We start from the raw sequence: 11798 nt of genomic DNA, 5'->3' as shown, positions 1-11798 counted from the left end.
ATCGTCTTGACAGGATTGCTCTTCAGGTTGATGAGAGTTGTGTTGGATTGGGGATCCTCCTCTAGTTATATCAGGCCTGATTCTGGAGGAGAGTCTTCCTCATTTCTAACTTTGCCGTTTGACTTTTGTTAATTAGAATATGCCGCTTCTTTCAAAAAAAAAATTTACATGCCCGTTTAATGTACGTTTTTTGGTGATCGCTCGAACACAGATGATTGAATGAAATTAACCCATGAGATCGCTTTAAGTCAAACCAAACTGAGATACGTCTCATATGACATTCTCAAGTTGTTCTATATAAGAAAATAAGTAAACTCTATGGTTTTATATCATATATGGGAACAAAATTCAAAAGCCGATCGAAATTTGGTATTTATATGAAAATAGTGGATGAGAAGAAAGTAAAGAGAGATGATTAAAACTATTTAAATCAGGTAAGCAAAACTGGAAGAGTTGCATTGACAGTTCCCTGATCTCCGCGGCCAAACAAGGTCATGCAAGTTTTTAGTTGATTAAAAACTCGCTTATAAACACAAACCCTGGCGGCAGATATACCTAGAAGCATGCTCTTCCTCAACTTCTTTAATCTCCTCCCAATCTTCACCTTCAGTTTACGTATTCGAATCCTCAAATTCGAAGGCCTTCGCCGTGTTTCTGCTTGCTGCAACACTTTGTAGATCAGGAACTGCGCCCGTCGATGATTTACATCTTCGGGATCTTCCTTGTCCAACTTCGAGTAGCCGCCGTACGACTTTCTGATCATCACAGCCATTTTCTTCGAAGGAAAAAAATATCCGCTCACTCACTCTGATTGAGAGATGAGAGAGAGGGAGCGAGAGAGAGCGAGAGCAAGAGAGAGGTGTTGTAATATCAGTTATGCTTATGTGAGCTCAGATGGGTTATAATTAAGTGACGTTTTAATTTATAGAGAGAGCATTGAAGAGTTGGTTTGCTGATGAAGCAATGCATGTGCACTACTAATGTTTGGTGCAAAAATAATGCAGAGAAAAATTGCAGGCACTGAGCTGGCCTTTCTTCATCATCTCATTTGTGTGAACTAATTAAAAAACCAGTTTTTTTTTTTTTTTTTTTTTTTTTTTTTTTGTTTAAAAAGAAATGAGGTAAAGCAAGAAACCTGGCGAACAACCAGGTCCGCGCCAAACTAACCTTTCAATACCGTATAAACATATTCGGAAGAGTAAGACCTGTATTAGTAAAACCAGTTAAACTAAACTTTTTTGTTTAATTTATGATCATATGATTTAAAAAGGGAAAATGTTAAGGAATTACGCTACATGAGAGTGTGCCACTATGATTTAATATTCAAGTGTAATGTAAATCCAAGATCAATGGGGAATCCAAGGATCTGGGCCCTTGCTTTTGGATCAGATGCCAATGGATGTGAGTTAATTAAAAATTAGAAAAAGGAGTCCTGTCACTGTGAAACCATGTGGGTTCAATTAATTGGATGATCAAGAAAATCAGAGCAATGATTATGGAAACTTTGGGAAACTCATTTCAAAATGGATAAAGCTTTGATAGATAAATTTTGAAAATTAAAAGATATGAAATTTGATGATTAGTTTATTACTTAAGAATTGATAAATGTATTTATTTATATTGACAACATATAATTTAGTTTGTAAATTTAGTCTTATTAGCATTACCTTTTCATAAATTAAGAATTAGTTGATGCATTTACTTAAGGGAGATTTAATGAAAAGTCTGCGGTACTGTTCATTTTAACGAAAAATCACATTTTTATACTAAAAATTCAATCCTATTTTACCTTTTATTTTATCCTTATCGTTAAAACTTAAAATTTTCAAGTCATTTTCATTAATTTTCCTTTTACTTAATTAATTAGGTATATAATTTATTGAAAATTGTGTAGTTTACACTTTGAACCAAGATCAGGAGCTTTTCAATAGGTACATGAGTGTGGAGGATACATGAAATATTAGGTTAAAGTTGATTTTTTCAGATGGCAGAGAGTATTTTTTAGAAAATTCTCTTAACATTTATTTCACGAACAATAACGGAGTCATTAACTCTTATATAATGGGGCCCCGTTGCGATTTTTTAAAAAGCTCTCTCATAAGTCATAACTTTAGTTTTGTTTTGTGCTTTTGAAATGTCGAAGAGGCATTTTCATCAAATATCTATAAGATCAATATTAAATAGGGAAGTCAAAATTGAATATTAAGATGAAGACTAGTGAAAGAAAAAAAAATATATATTTATTCAAGTTATTGGAACCCATTAATCATGTATTGTTGTCAACTCGTGATAACTGTTCTTAATTAATTAATGTACAAGTCTCTAGTATGGTTAAAAGTAATATCTAATTAATCAAAAGTTTACAATTATTATTTTATTTAGATGAAGATTAGGGAAACAGAAAACATATTGATTCAAGTCATTTGAACCCATTAACCCGACCTTGTCGTCATCACTACTTATCAATAATGTTCTTGTCCAATTAAGTTACAAGTCTCTTGTTCAGTCTCTTAACGGTATCTAATTAAAAGTACTATTATTGTCTTAGTTCAGAATATAAAATTCAATCATCAGTATAATTATTCATGGCAGACCAGCTCTACAGACATGCAAGTACACCGCCAAAATTAAGAAATGGAAGGGTGATGCAGGCTGGCCGGCATGGGATCCTTAGGGAGGTGAGAGCTCTCAAGTCAAAGAAAGAAAGAGGGAAACATGCAGCTTGCCATGTTTAAAACAGACAAAAACCTCCACCGGCGTCGAGGATCTTTGAAAAATACAAAATAATTGCAATTATAATATGCAGAAAAATGTTTTGGAGAGTCAAAGCAGAGTGAGAAGGGCCAAGAGGGATAAACATGTTGGCTTTCAAGTTGGTTTCGCAGTGGCATTCCATTCAAGTCAACCCTCCACCGGCTTCAGCCTGACAAATGCAAGAGTGCTAGTTTTATGATTTTTAAAGTCGATGATTTGTAGTATTTCGATTTAGTCGTATATTTATAGGCCGAAGAAGTTTTGACTTGATTTATGAAATAATACGTTTGACATCTAATTATTACGACGGATTATTATGCAATTTAGATTAAATCTCCACCCTTGATAAAGTAAAATAGCTATGCATAAAAAAAAGTATATCAAGGGGCATCTTACTTTTAAGTTCGAATCTCCCTAAATTGAAATAACTTAAAGTATCATCTTATTAAAAAAATCGAAGCTATAAATATATACATATGCCTATATGCGTCTTCTCAGACTTCAGAATAATAAACTGTGTCGTGATAAAACCACTAACTGATATATTTTTTTATATTTAAAATCGAAGCTATAAATATATTCATATGTGACAAGAAGTCAATGACGTTTTCGTCGATTAATTGAGCGTATATTATCAGACCATGCTTGCATTTGGTAATTGACATCACACAGACATTTAACGTAATATTCATGTTCAAATTATTTGGTTCAGTTTCATATGTCACTCCTCCCCAATTCATCTTCTCATTCTTTAAATGGATAAACACCAAACAATAGGTCAAATATATCAATATCATCAGTTTCGTGTGACCTAAGAATTCAATTATTTCATATAAAAATTTATAATTATTTTCTTAAAAAAATTTGGCTGCAATTGTAAAACAATGCTATTGCAACAATTTTTTTGTTTGTTAAATAACATATTATAGTCATTGTTTAAATTTGTGTTGGAAAAGAATTAAGAAGAATTTGCAAGAATGGTCATTTTTTTAACATTTGGTTCTATAAACGATCAAATGTCTTTATGTCATCGTTATGTGGATGTTGCATGATTAATATTTCATCGTTACTAAAAAATAATCAATTCTACAACCAAATGTAAAAAGTGATCATTCTTTGCTAATTGCCAAATAATTAATAAAATTGGGTACTTTCATGTATTTTTTACAATGTAATATTCTAGGCTACTCAATAACCAAGAAAGAGAATTCAAAATTTGGTGCAAAGAGACAGATACAATATCATAACAACTTATCTAACCTACAATTCGTCGATACCTTCTTCTCCAATGGCCCATTTGATAACCATTTTGCTTTTAGTTTTTTTTTTTTTTTTTTTTTTGTTAATGAAAACTAAAAACAAAAAACTGAAAAGCATCCTTGAGTTTTCAAAATTTGGCACTTTTTTCAAAACTGAAGATAGTTATCAAACAAGGTTTTATTTTTTAATTAAAAAATAAATAAAAAACTAAAAATGAAAAAGTTATCAAATGATTTCTAAATTAATCGTGTTTTAATAAGATTTTAGGGGACGTTTGTTACACCGGACTATTTCGGATTGGACTAGCTTTAAAGACTAAGCTGGATTGCCTTAGAATAGACTAAGCTAGACTAACTTAATGAAGCGTTTGATGCAGTGGCGGACTAAGAAGCAGGATAATTAATAAGTTCTAATATTATATTAATTTATCTATATCTCTTTTAATATTTTATTCTTACTTCTCTCATTTTTTCCTTCTTTTTTCTGAAAGCTCTTCCTCTTCTTCGAAACCCAGTTCCATACTTTGAGATCAAATCAAAACCCAGTTCCATACTTTGAGATCAAATCAAAACCAACGCCTCCGAGGGAATGGTCTCCCATAACCGCCGCCGTCGTAGTTCTCTCGGATTTGAGATGAGGGAATGGTCTCCCATAACCGCCGCCGTTACGATCTCATCACCGGATGCCAGTACTTCATCCAGGGCCTTCGCCTCGTCGACCTCGAGTACCTCCGCTGCACCGGCAACTTCCTCCCCCCACCCAACGCCTCCGAGTCCTGCTGGGTGCCTCCGCCTGCAACTAGTCTCTCGAAAATGGATCGCCCTGCGCCCTCTGCATCACCAGAATGACCTTGCAGAGCTTGCTCTTGACCGGCGAGTCCGTCGGAAACGTCTCCACCTGCGCGGCGTACCTGTCTTGGTGTGGTGCTGTGATCTCGTTGGAGAGAGGACGCAACGCAGACGAAGCAAAGTCTTCGCAAAGGGAGGACGCCAAGCAACACAAAGGAGACGAAGTAGGTCTTAGCAGTCCCGTGGTTTTCGGGGGGTTTCGCTAAGACGACCTGTCACATCCTGGCCCGGGGGGGGACCACTTCCCGGGCCCACTCCACCACCGTAGCACGATATTGTCCGCTTTGGGCTTACCATTCCCTCACGGTTTTGTTTTTAGGAACTCACGAGCAACTTCCCAGTGGGTCACCCATCATGGGATTGCTCAAGCCCCCTTCTCGCTTAACTTCGGAGTTCCTACGGAACCCGAAGCTAGTGAGCTCCCAAAAGGCCTCGTGCTAGGTAGGGATGGGAATATACATATAAGGATCACTCCCCTGGGCGATGTGGGATGTTACAATCCACCCCCCTTAGGGGCCCGACGTCCTCGTTGGCACACCACGGCCAGGGTTAGGCTCTGATACCAAATTGTCACATCCTGGCCCGGGGGGGACCACTTCCCGGGCCCACTCCACCACCGTAGCACGATATTGTCCGTTTTGGGCTTACCATTCTCTCACGGTTTTGTTTTTGGGAACTCACGAGCAACTTCCCAGTGGGTCACCCATCATGGGATTGCTCAAGCCCCCTTCTCGCTTAACTTCGGAGTTCCTACGGAACCCGAAGCTAGTGAGCTCCCAAAAGGCCTCGTGCTAGGTAGGGATGAGAATATACATATAAGGATCACTCCCCTGGGCGATGTGGGATGTTACAATCCACCCCCCTTAGGGGCCCGACGTCCTCGTTGGCACACCACGGCCAGGGTTAGGCTCTGATACCAAATTGTCACATCCTGGCCCGGGGGGGGGACCACTTCCCGGGCCCACTCCACCACCGTAGCACGATATTGTCCGTTTTGGGCTTACCATTCTCTCACGGTTTTGTTTTTGGGAACTCACGAGCAACTTCCCAGTGGGTCACCCATCATGGGATTGCTCAAGCCCCCTTCTCGCTTAACTTCGGAGTTCCTACGGAACCCGAAGCCAGTGAGCTCCCAAAAGGCCTCGTGCTAGGTAGGGATGGGAATATACATATAAGGATCACTCCCCTGGGCGATGTGGGATGTTACACGACCTAGCGAGGGAGATAGTCCACACGAGTCTGGGCTAGTCTCATTTAAGTTAGTCCCCAAGCTTACCAAACATGGGACAATAATCCTAGCCAGTCCAATCCCATTTAAGAAGGTGAAACAAACGCCCCCTTAAAAGGTCTAACTTTGTTTCAAGTAAAAGCACAACTCCTCACAAGGGCAACGACCTCCCATGCCTTGGTGAGTTGGTGGCCAGTTGCAGTCCCAGCTCCTCAAGGGAAGGGAAGGCACATACTATCTGGATCCGAGAGATGCCGATTGACAAGGTTTACTAAAACGCTCCTCCTTATTTTTCACGTCGTAAGTGTGTAACCTTGTGGGCACAATTTTTGTTTCTTCTAGCTTTAGCTGGAGTTTCACTTCAATTGCCGTGATAGCCAACTACACAATTATACACAAGAAAATTATACCATTTTAGATAGTAATTACTATTTTTCATAATTGTAGAATTTAGTTATACATCTGTCAATTTTCAATAATTTGGAATTATTATGATGTTGGAGGAAATTAAAATATAATCTTGGACGATTCAAATATATGTGAAAGAACTCACAAGCCATAGTCGGAACCACCGAAGACATGGACCTAGAAACTTTCGAAGTCACCATGATTATAAAGAAAACATTAGGTCGGCCTGGCGTCAAAGTACTAACGACGAGGCTGAGGTGGACTCAAAGCAGACCAGGGATGAGAAGGGAACTGAAGGTGAATGATGTGAACAATACGATAGTGGAGAATTCACCAAAAGAAATATTGTGCATTCTAATTTAAAAAGAATTATGGATTCAAACGAGAGATATAGTTGAAAGAATAGATATCATTAAAGTATTTGGTAGAATTAAAGAAGGTGGATTAATGTTGTGGGTACAAATAACAAAATTTAACATTCATTAGAAAAACCTACTTACTAGCAATTGGTTTAATTTAATCTATCTTCTATTTTTTTTTTTAATAAAAAAAAGTTAGAACTCTTCTATCTCCATCGAAAAGTAAGTATAAAAACCTTTTTTTTTCTTTCAAAATTACTTAAAATTTAGAGTTAAATTATATTTTGTACACTTTTAATTTTTGTGGCGATTCTCAAAATGAATTATGAAGTTTTAATTTTCTAACATTGCATTTTAATATTTTGAAGTTGTACTAATTTACATCTTTTATCTTTATGAATTTCAAATTATTCATTAAATTAATGAGTTTATTTTGCCAATGTATTGCAAATGTAGTTCCCTTTCATAAATTATTCCACAATTAATCAGACCAAAATACACAAAGTGATAGAAAATCAATAATCTAAAATATGATATGGAATTAAAACTTTGTCCTCCATTTTGAAAATAACCAACTTAAAATTTAAAAGTTTGATGAAAAAAAAAAAAAAAAAAAAAAAACACACTTGAAATTTAAAAGAAAATAAAAAAGCAAAATAGAGACAGAAAAGGCCTCTAAACCTTAGATCCGCTAAATTCCATGGCTACCAAATCAGCGGCCGTCGACCTCTCCTCCTCCGACACCGCATCCAAACCCCCACCCACTCCTCTTCCGATCCCCGTCAATCCCGAGACTCCAATCACCGCCACCCCACGCCAAACTCAACCGCGTCCCACCTCTGACGCCGACGTCATCCGCGTCCCCAGCTATTCCAGCTGGTTCTCGCCGGACCACATCCACCACTGCGAGGTCCGATTCCTCCCCGAGTTCTTCGACTCTCGATCCCCTTCCAAAAGCCCTAGCCTCTACAAGTACTATCGCAACACCATCGTCAGCCAATCCAGGGCCGTCAACCCTTCTCGGAAGCTCACCTTCACGGAGGCCCGCAAGGCTCTCGTCGGCGACGTCGGCTCCGTTAGGAGGGTTTTTGATTTCCTGGAGGCGTGGGGTTTGATCAATTACACTCCTTCCGCGCCCAACAAGCCCCTCAGGTGGGAGGACAAGGACAGCAGCAAGGCCGCCGCCGCGTCCTCTAATGGCGGCGCTGAATCCCCCGCCGGCGGTCCCAAGGACGGGTCTTCGGGGACCAGCAAGGAGAGCCCAAAGAAGAGGACTTGCAATGGCTGCAAGTCTGTTTGCAGCATTGCCTGCTTTGTTTCCGAAAAGGTCTGTTCTTGTCATTCTTTTGCTACCATTGATTTATTTGGAATTGAATTTGATTAGCTTGATGTAATTGTCACTCTATTTGAAATTCATTCATAGGTTTCGTTTGGTCGTGTTCGACTTGACTAATTTAAGGAATATTTGATCTTCTTCGAATTGATTAGCTTTGATTTTGCTTTGCAATCCCATGGAGTGTTATGGTTTGCTGCAACTGATGTTCTTAATTTGTTGTTGGGAACAGAATGACATGACCCTGTGTGCAAGGTGCTATGTTCGCAGCAACTATCAGATCGGCATAAGTTCTTCCGATTTCAGGCGGGTTGAAATCAATGAAGAGATGGGGAGTGGCTGGGCTGATAAAGATACTCTGCATCTTCTAGAAGCCCTTATGCATTATGGCGACGATTGGAGGAAGGTTGCGCAACATGTCGGGAGAAGTGAGAAGGAATGTGTTGCTCATTTTCTCAAGATTCCTTTTGGCGAGGAGTTTACTGGGGATCTGGATTACAAGCAGACTAGTGGAATGAAGGAAGACGCAGCTGATGCTGAATCTGGATTGGAGGGTGATGGTGATGGTACAACACCGTCCTTAACTAAAAGAATGCGTCTCACGCCTCTTGCAGATGCAAGCAACCCAATTATGGCTCAGGCCGCCTTTCTGTCAGCACTGGCGGGCGTACAGGTTGCAGAGGCTGCTGCTTCTGCTGCCATAACAACCCTGTGTGAGGCGGATTATGAAACAAGTAAAATGAGTGTTCCATCTCTGGCTTCGAGTGCAAGACAGCATGAAACCGATGCTGAGTTAAATGGAGACAATAAAAGTGACCTGGATGCACTGGGGGCAGCTTTTGTAGATGCAAATTCACAGCTTGAGAAGGAAGGGCTGGATGTGGGAAGATCAATATCGGGGATTACAGAAGTACAGCTGAGAGAGATCCAAAAGAAGATTATTCGCTTCGAGGCGTTGGATTTGCAGATGGAGAAAGAATGGGAACAACTGGAGCAAATGAAAAGCATGCTCTTCGTCGATCAGGTGACTCTTTTGTTTAACAAAAGTTCTGCTCCAAAAACTACAGTACGGGCGGAGGAGAAGAATGTAAAAGCGAATTGATTTTCATCATTCGCGTATGTTTATCGTTGCCTCAATGCAAGTTCGACACATTTGATAACCTTAAATTCAATTTATAACAAGCATTACTAATGTTATGTGCACCATAGAAGTTCTGTCGCTTACGTTACGTTACATTGTGTATATCTTGACAGCGGAGGATACACATTTACAACTAATATCTATGTACATATGCTTTCCATTTTCTGGCCATTTCACAACAGAGCTATCAAGTTAAAACGTCTTTGCAATCTACTCGGATTTTAAACCCGTTTGACAAAAAGATCGAACCTTCATCGACTGAGCTTATGTGCCTAAACCAGTGGTGCTTTCTAACCCACTGAATTTTCAAGCTTCAAGCCAATCAGTTGGTTCACCTCAGACCCAAACTCGTCAGGGAGCTCGTTGAATACATCCCGGCAAAACCCAGATATCATAGCGGCCATGGCTTTCTCATACTCGATTCCCCTTTGTTGAAAGTAGAACAGCTGGTCTTCGCCAATTTTGGAGGTACTTGCTTCGTGTTCGATTCGAGCTGTGGGATTCTTTACCTGTTAAACACACGAGAGGAACTCATTAACGAATAAACGAGCACTCCATTATAGTCCCACATTATACGGGCGCTAAATGGACGAAAACCAATCAACATATTGGAAATGGATTGAAGTGGAAATCAATGCAAAAACAGCCAAACCAAGATTCACACCACATACAGAAAGTCTTGAAAGTACTGAAAATAAATCGATCGCCTAATGCAATAAAGACAGTTTATGATACTACGCAATTCATATTCGAAGGAAGCATCATATGAAGTATCAAGGGCAGAGTAACACAAAGTAATATGCAATTCAATGAAGGATCAATCTAAAAAATCATCACACTAAATAACCATCAGGCTAAGGCAAGCATGAGTATTAAAAAACAACGTACGTAATCTCATGCACAAAAAAAAAAAAAAAAAAAGGGCAAGATCAAATGAAGTCACCTGGATGTATGGGTAGGTGTTGGCAGCCGCAGTATCTCCAATAAGCATTGAATCACACTGTGAGGAATTTTTAGCATTCTCTGCCTTGGATTGAACCTGCACGAGGCCCCGATAACAGTTCCTTGAATTCCCAGCTGATATGCCCTTTGAAATAATTCTACTTCTTGTATTTTTGCCCTTGTGTATCATCTTTGTACCTGTGTCTGCCTGCTGATAATTATTAGTCAAAGCGACTGAATAAAACTCGCCCACAGAATCATCGCCCTCCAAAACAACACTCGGATATTTCCAAGTAATTGCAGACCCTGTCTCCACCTGGGTCCAAGATATTTTCGAGCGAGCCCCAGCACAAAGCCCTCGCTTGGTAACAAAATTATAAATCCCGCCCTTCCCTTGCTCATCCCCGGCATACCAATTCTGCACTGTGGAGTACTTAATTTCCGCCCCCTCACCACAGTACAACTCTACCACTGCAGCATGAAGCTGGTTTGTATCATATGACGGTGCAGTACACCCCTCCAAATACTCCACAAAACTCCTATCATCAGCCACTATCAAAGTCCTCTCAAACTGCCCCGTCTCCAACGCATTTATCCGAAAGTAAGTTGAAATCTGCATCGGGCATTTAGTGTCCTTTGGTATGTAACAAAATGATCCATCACTAAACACCGCAGAGTTCAAAGCAGCATAATAATTATCCCCAGTAGGCACCACTCTACCCAAATGCTTCCTAACTAAATCCGGGTACTCCCTAATAGCCTCCGATATCGAACAAAATATCACACCTTTTTCCTCCAAAGCCTTCCTATGTGTGGTGGCTATCGACACACTATCAAGAACTGCGTCCACCGCAACATTGGCCAATCGATTCTGCTCATTCAACGGCACTCCCAACCTATCAAAGTACTTAAGAAGCTCCGGGTCCGCCTCATCGAGGTTCTTCAAAGTGGGTTTCTTCTTGGGTGCAGAGTAATAACACATATCTTGGAAATTAATGGCAGGGTATCGATTATCAGACCATTGGGGCTCCTTCATAGTCAAAAACTTCTCAAAAGCATTCAATCTAAATTCAAGCATCCAATCAGGCTCGCCTTTCAGCGTCCAAATCAACCTAATCGTCTCCCTAGAAAGCCCCTTCGGAATCGAAAACGAATCTATATCGATATTAAACCCAAATTTCTTATCGTACTCGCGATTGCGAAGAAATTCCTCAATCGAAAGCTTACCTGAGGTGCCCGAATCGGATTCAATCGGTTTTGGGTCGTACCCGACATCTGCTCGCACCCGGAAGACCCTTTTCGGAGCAGGGGTTTTCTGACCCGAAAGCTTCAAAGAATCGAGCTTTGGCTGAACACCCTTCGGGAACTTGGGCGGTTCAGCGGACGCTTGGGGAGAGAAGCTGGAGATTCCGTTGGCTAGCAGAGACGCCATGGTTGCTGTGGCTCAGAAACTTCAGAGAGAATTGGAGAAGACGCGACGACAAGAAGGGCAATACGATTATGGCAAATTCGTGGCCAGAGATTT

The 11798-nt window shown here is 40.1% G+C and overlaps 3 protein-coding genes across 3 annotated transcripts; 1 reads left to right on the top strand and 2 right to left on the bottom strand.

Annotated features, from left to right (window-relative positions):
* Window positions 1-242: 242 nt before the first annotated feature.
* Window positions 243-879, bottom strand: LOC137728614 (uncharacterized). The gene has a single exon (XM_068467346.2). The coding sequence runs from the start codon at window positions 770-772 to the stop codon at window positions 431-433; it is 342 nt and encodes a 113-aa protein (XP_068323447.2). The 5' UTR covers window positions 773-879; the 3' UTR covers window positions 243-430.
* A 6623-nt stretch (window positions 880-7502) lies between these two features.
* LOC137729019 (SWI/SNF complex subunit SWI3B) lies at window positions 7503-9393 on the top strand. The gene is made up of 2 exons (XM_068467837.2): window positions 7503-8184; window positions 8423-9393. The coding sequence occupies exons 1-2, from the start codon at window positions 7558-7560 to the stop codon at window positions 9290-9292; spliced, it is 1497 nt and encodes a 498-aa protein (XP_068323938.2). The 5' UTR covers window positions 7503-7557; the 3' UTR covers window positions 9293-9393.
* LOC137729018 (iron-sulfur cluster assembly SufBD family protein ABCI8, chloroplastic) lies at window positions 9343-11787 on the bottom strand. Its single transcript, XM_068467836.2, has 2 exons — window positions 10275-11787; window positions 9343-9840 (listed from the first exon to the last, which is right to left on the bottom strand). Exons 1-2 carry the CDS (start codon window positions 11703-11705, stop codon window positions 9622-9624), a joined length of 1650 nt encoding a protein of 549 aa, XP_068323937.2. The 5' UTR covers window positions 11706-11787; the 3' UTR covers window positions 9343-9621.
* Window positions 11788-11798: the final 11 nt, after the last annotated feature.

The sequence above is a fragment of the Pyrus communis genome, chromosome 10 (assembly GCF_041283825.1).
Source record: "Pyrus communis isolate YQ-2024b chromosome 10, ASM4128382v1, whole genome shotgun sequence".
Lineage (NCBI taxonomy): Eukaryota > Viridiplantae > Streptophyta > Magnoliopsida > Rosales > Rosaceae > Pyrus > Pyrus communis.
The sequence above is the reverse complement of the archived record's forward strand: the minus strand, read 5'-3'. Positions and strand labels throughout refer to the sequence as shown.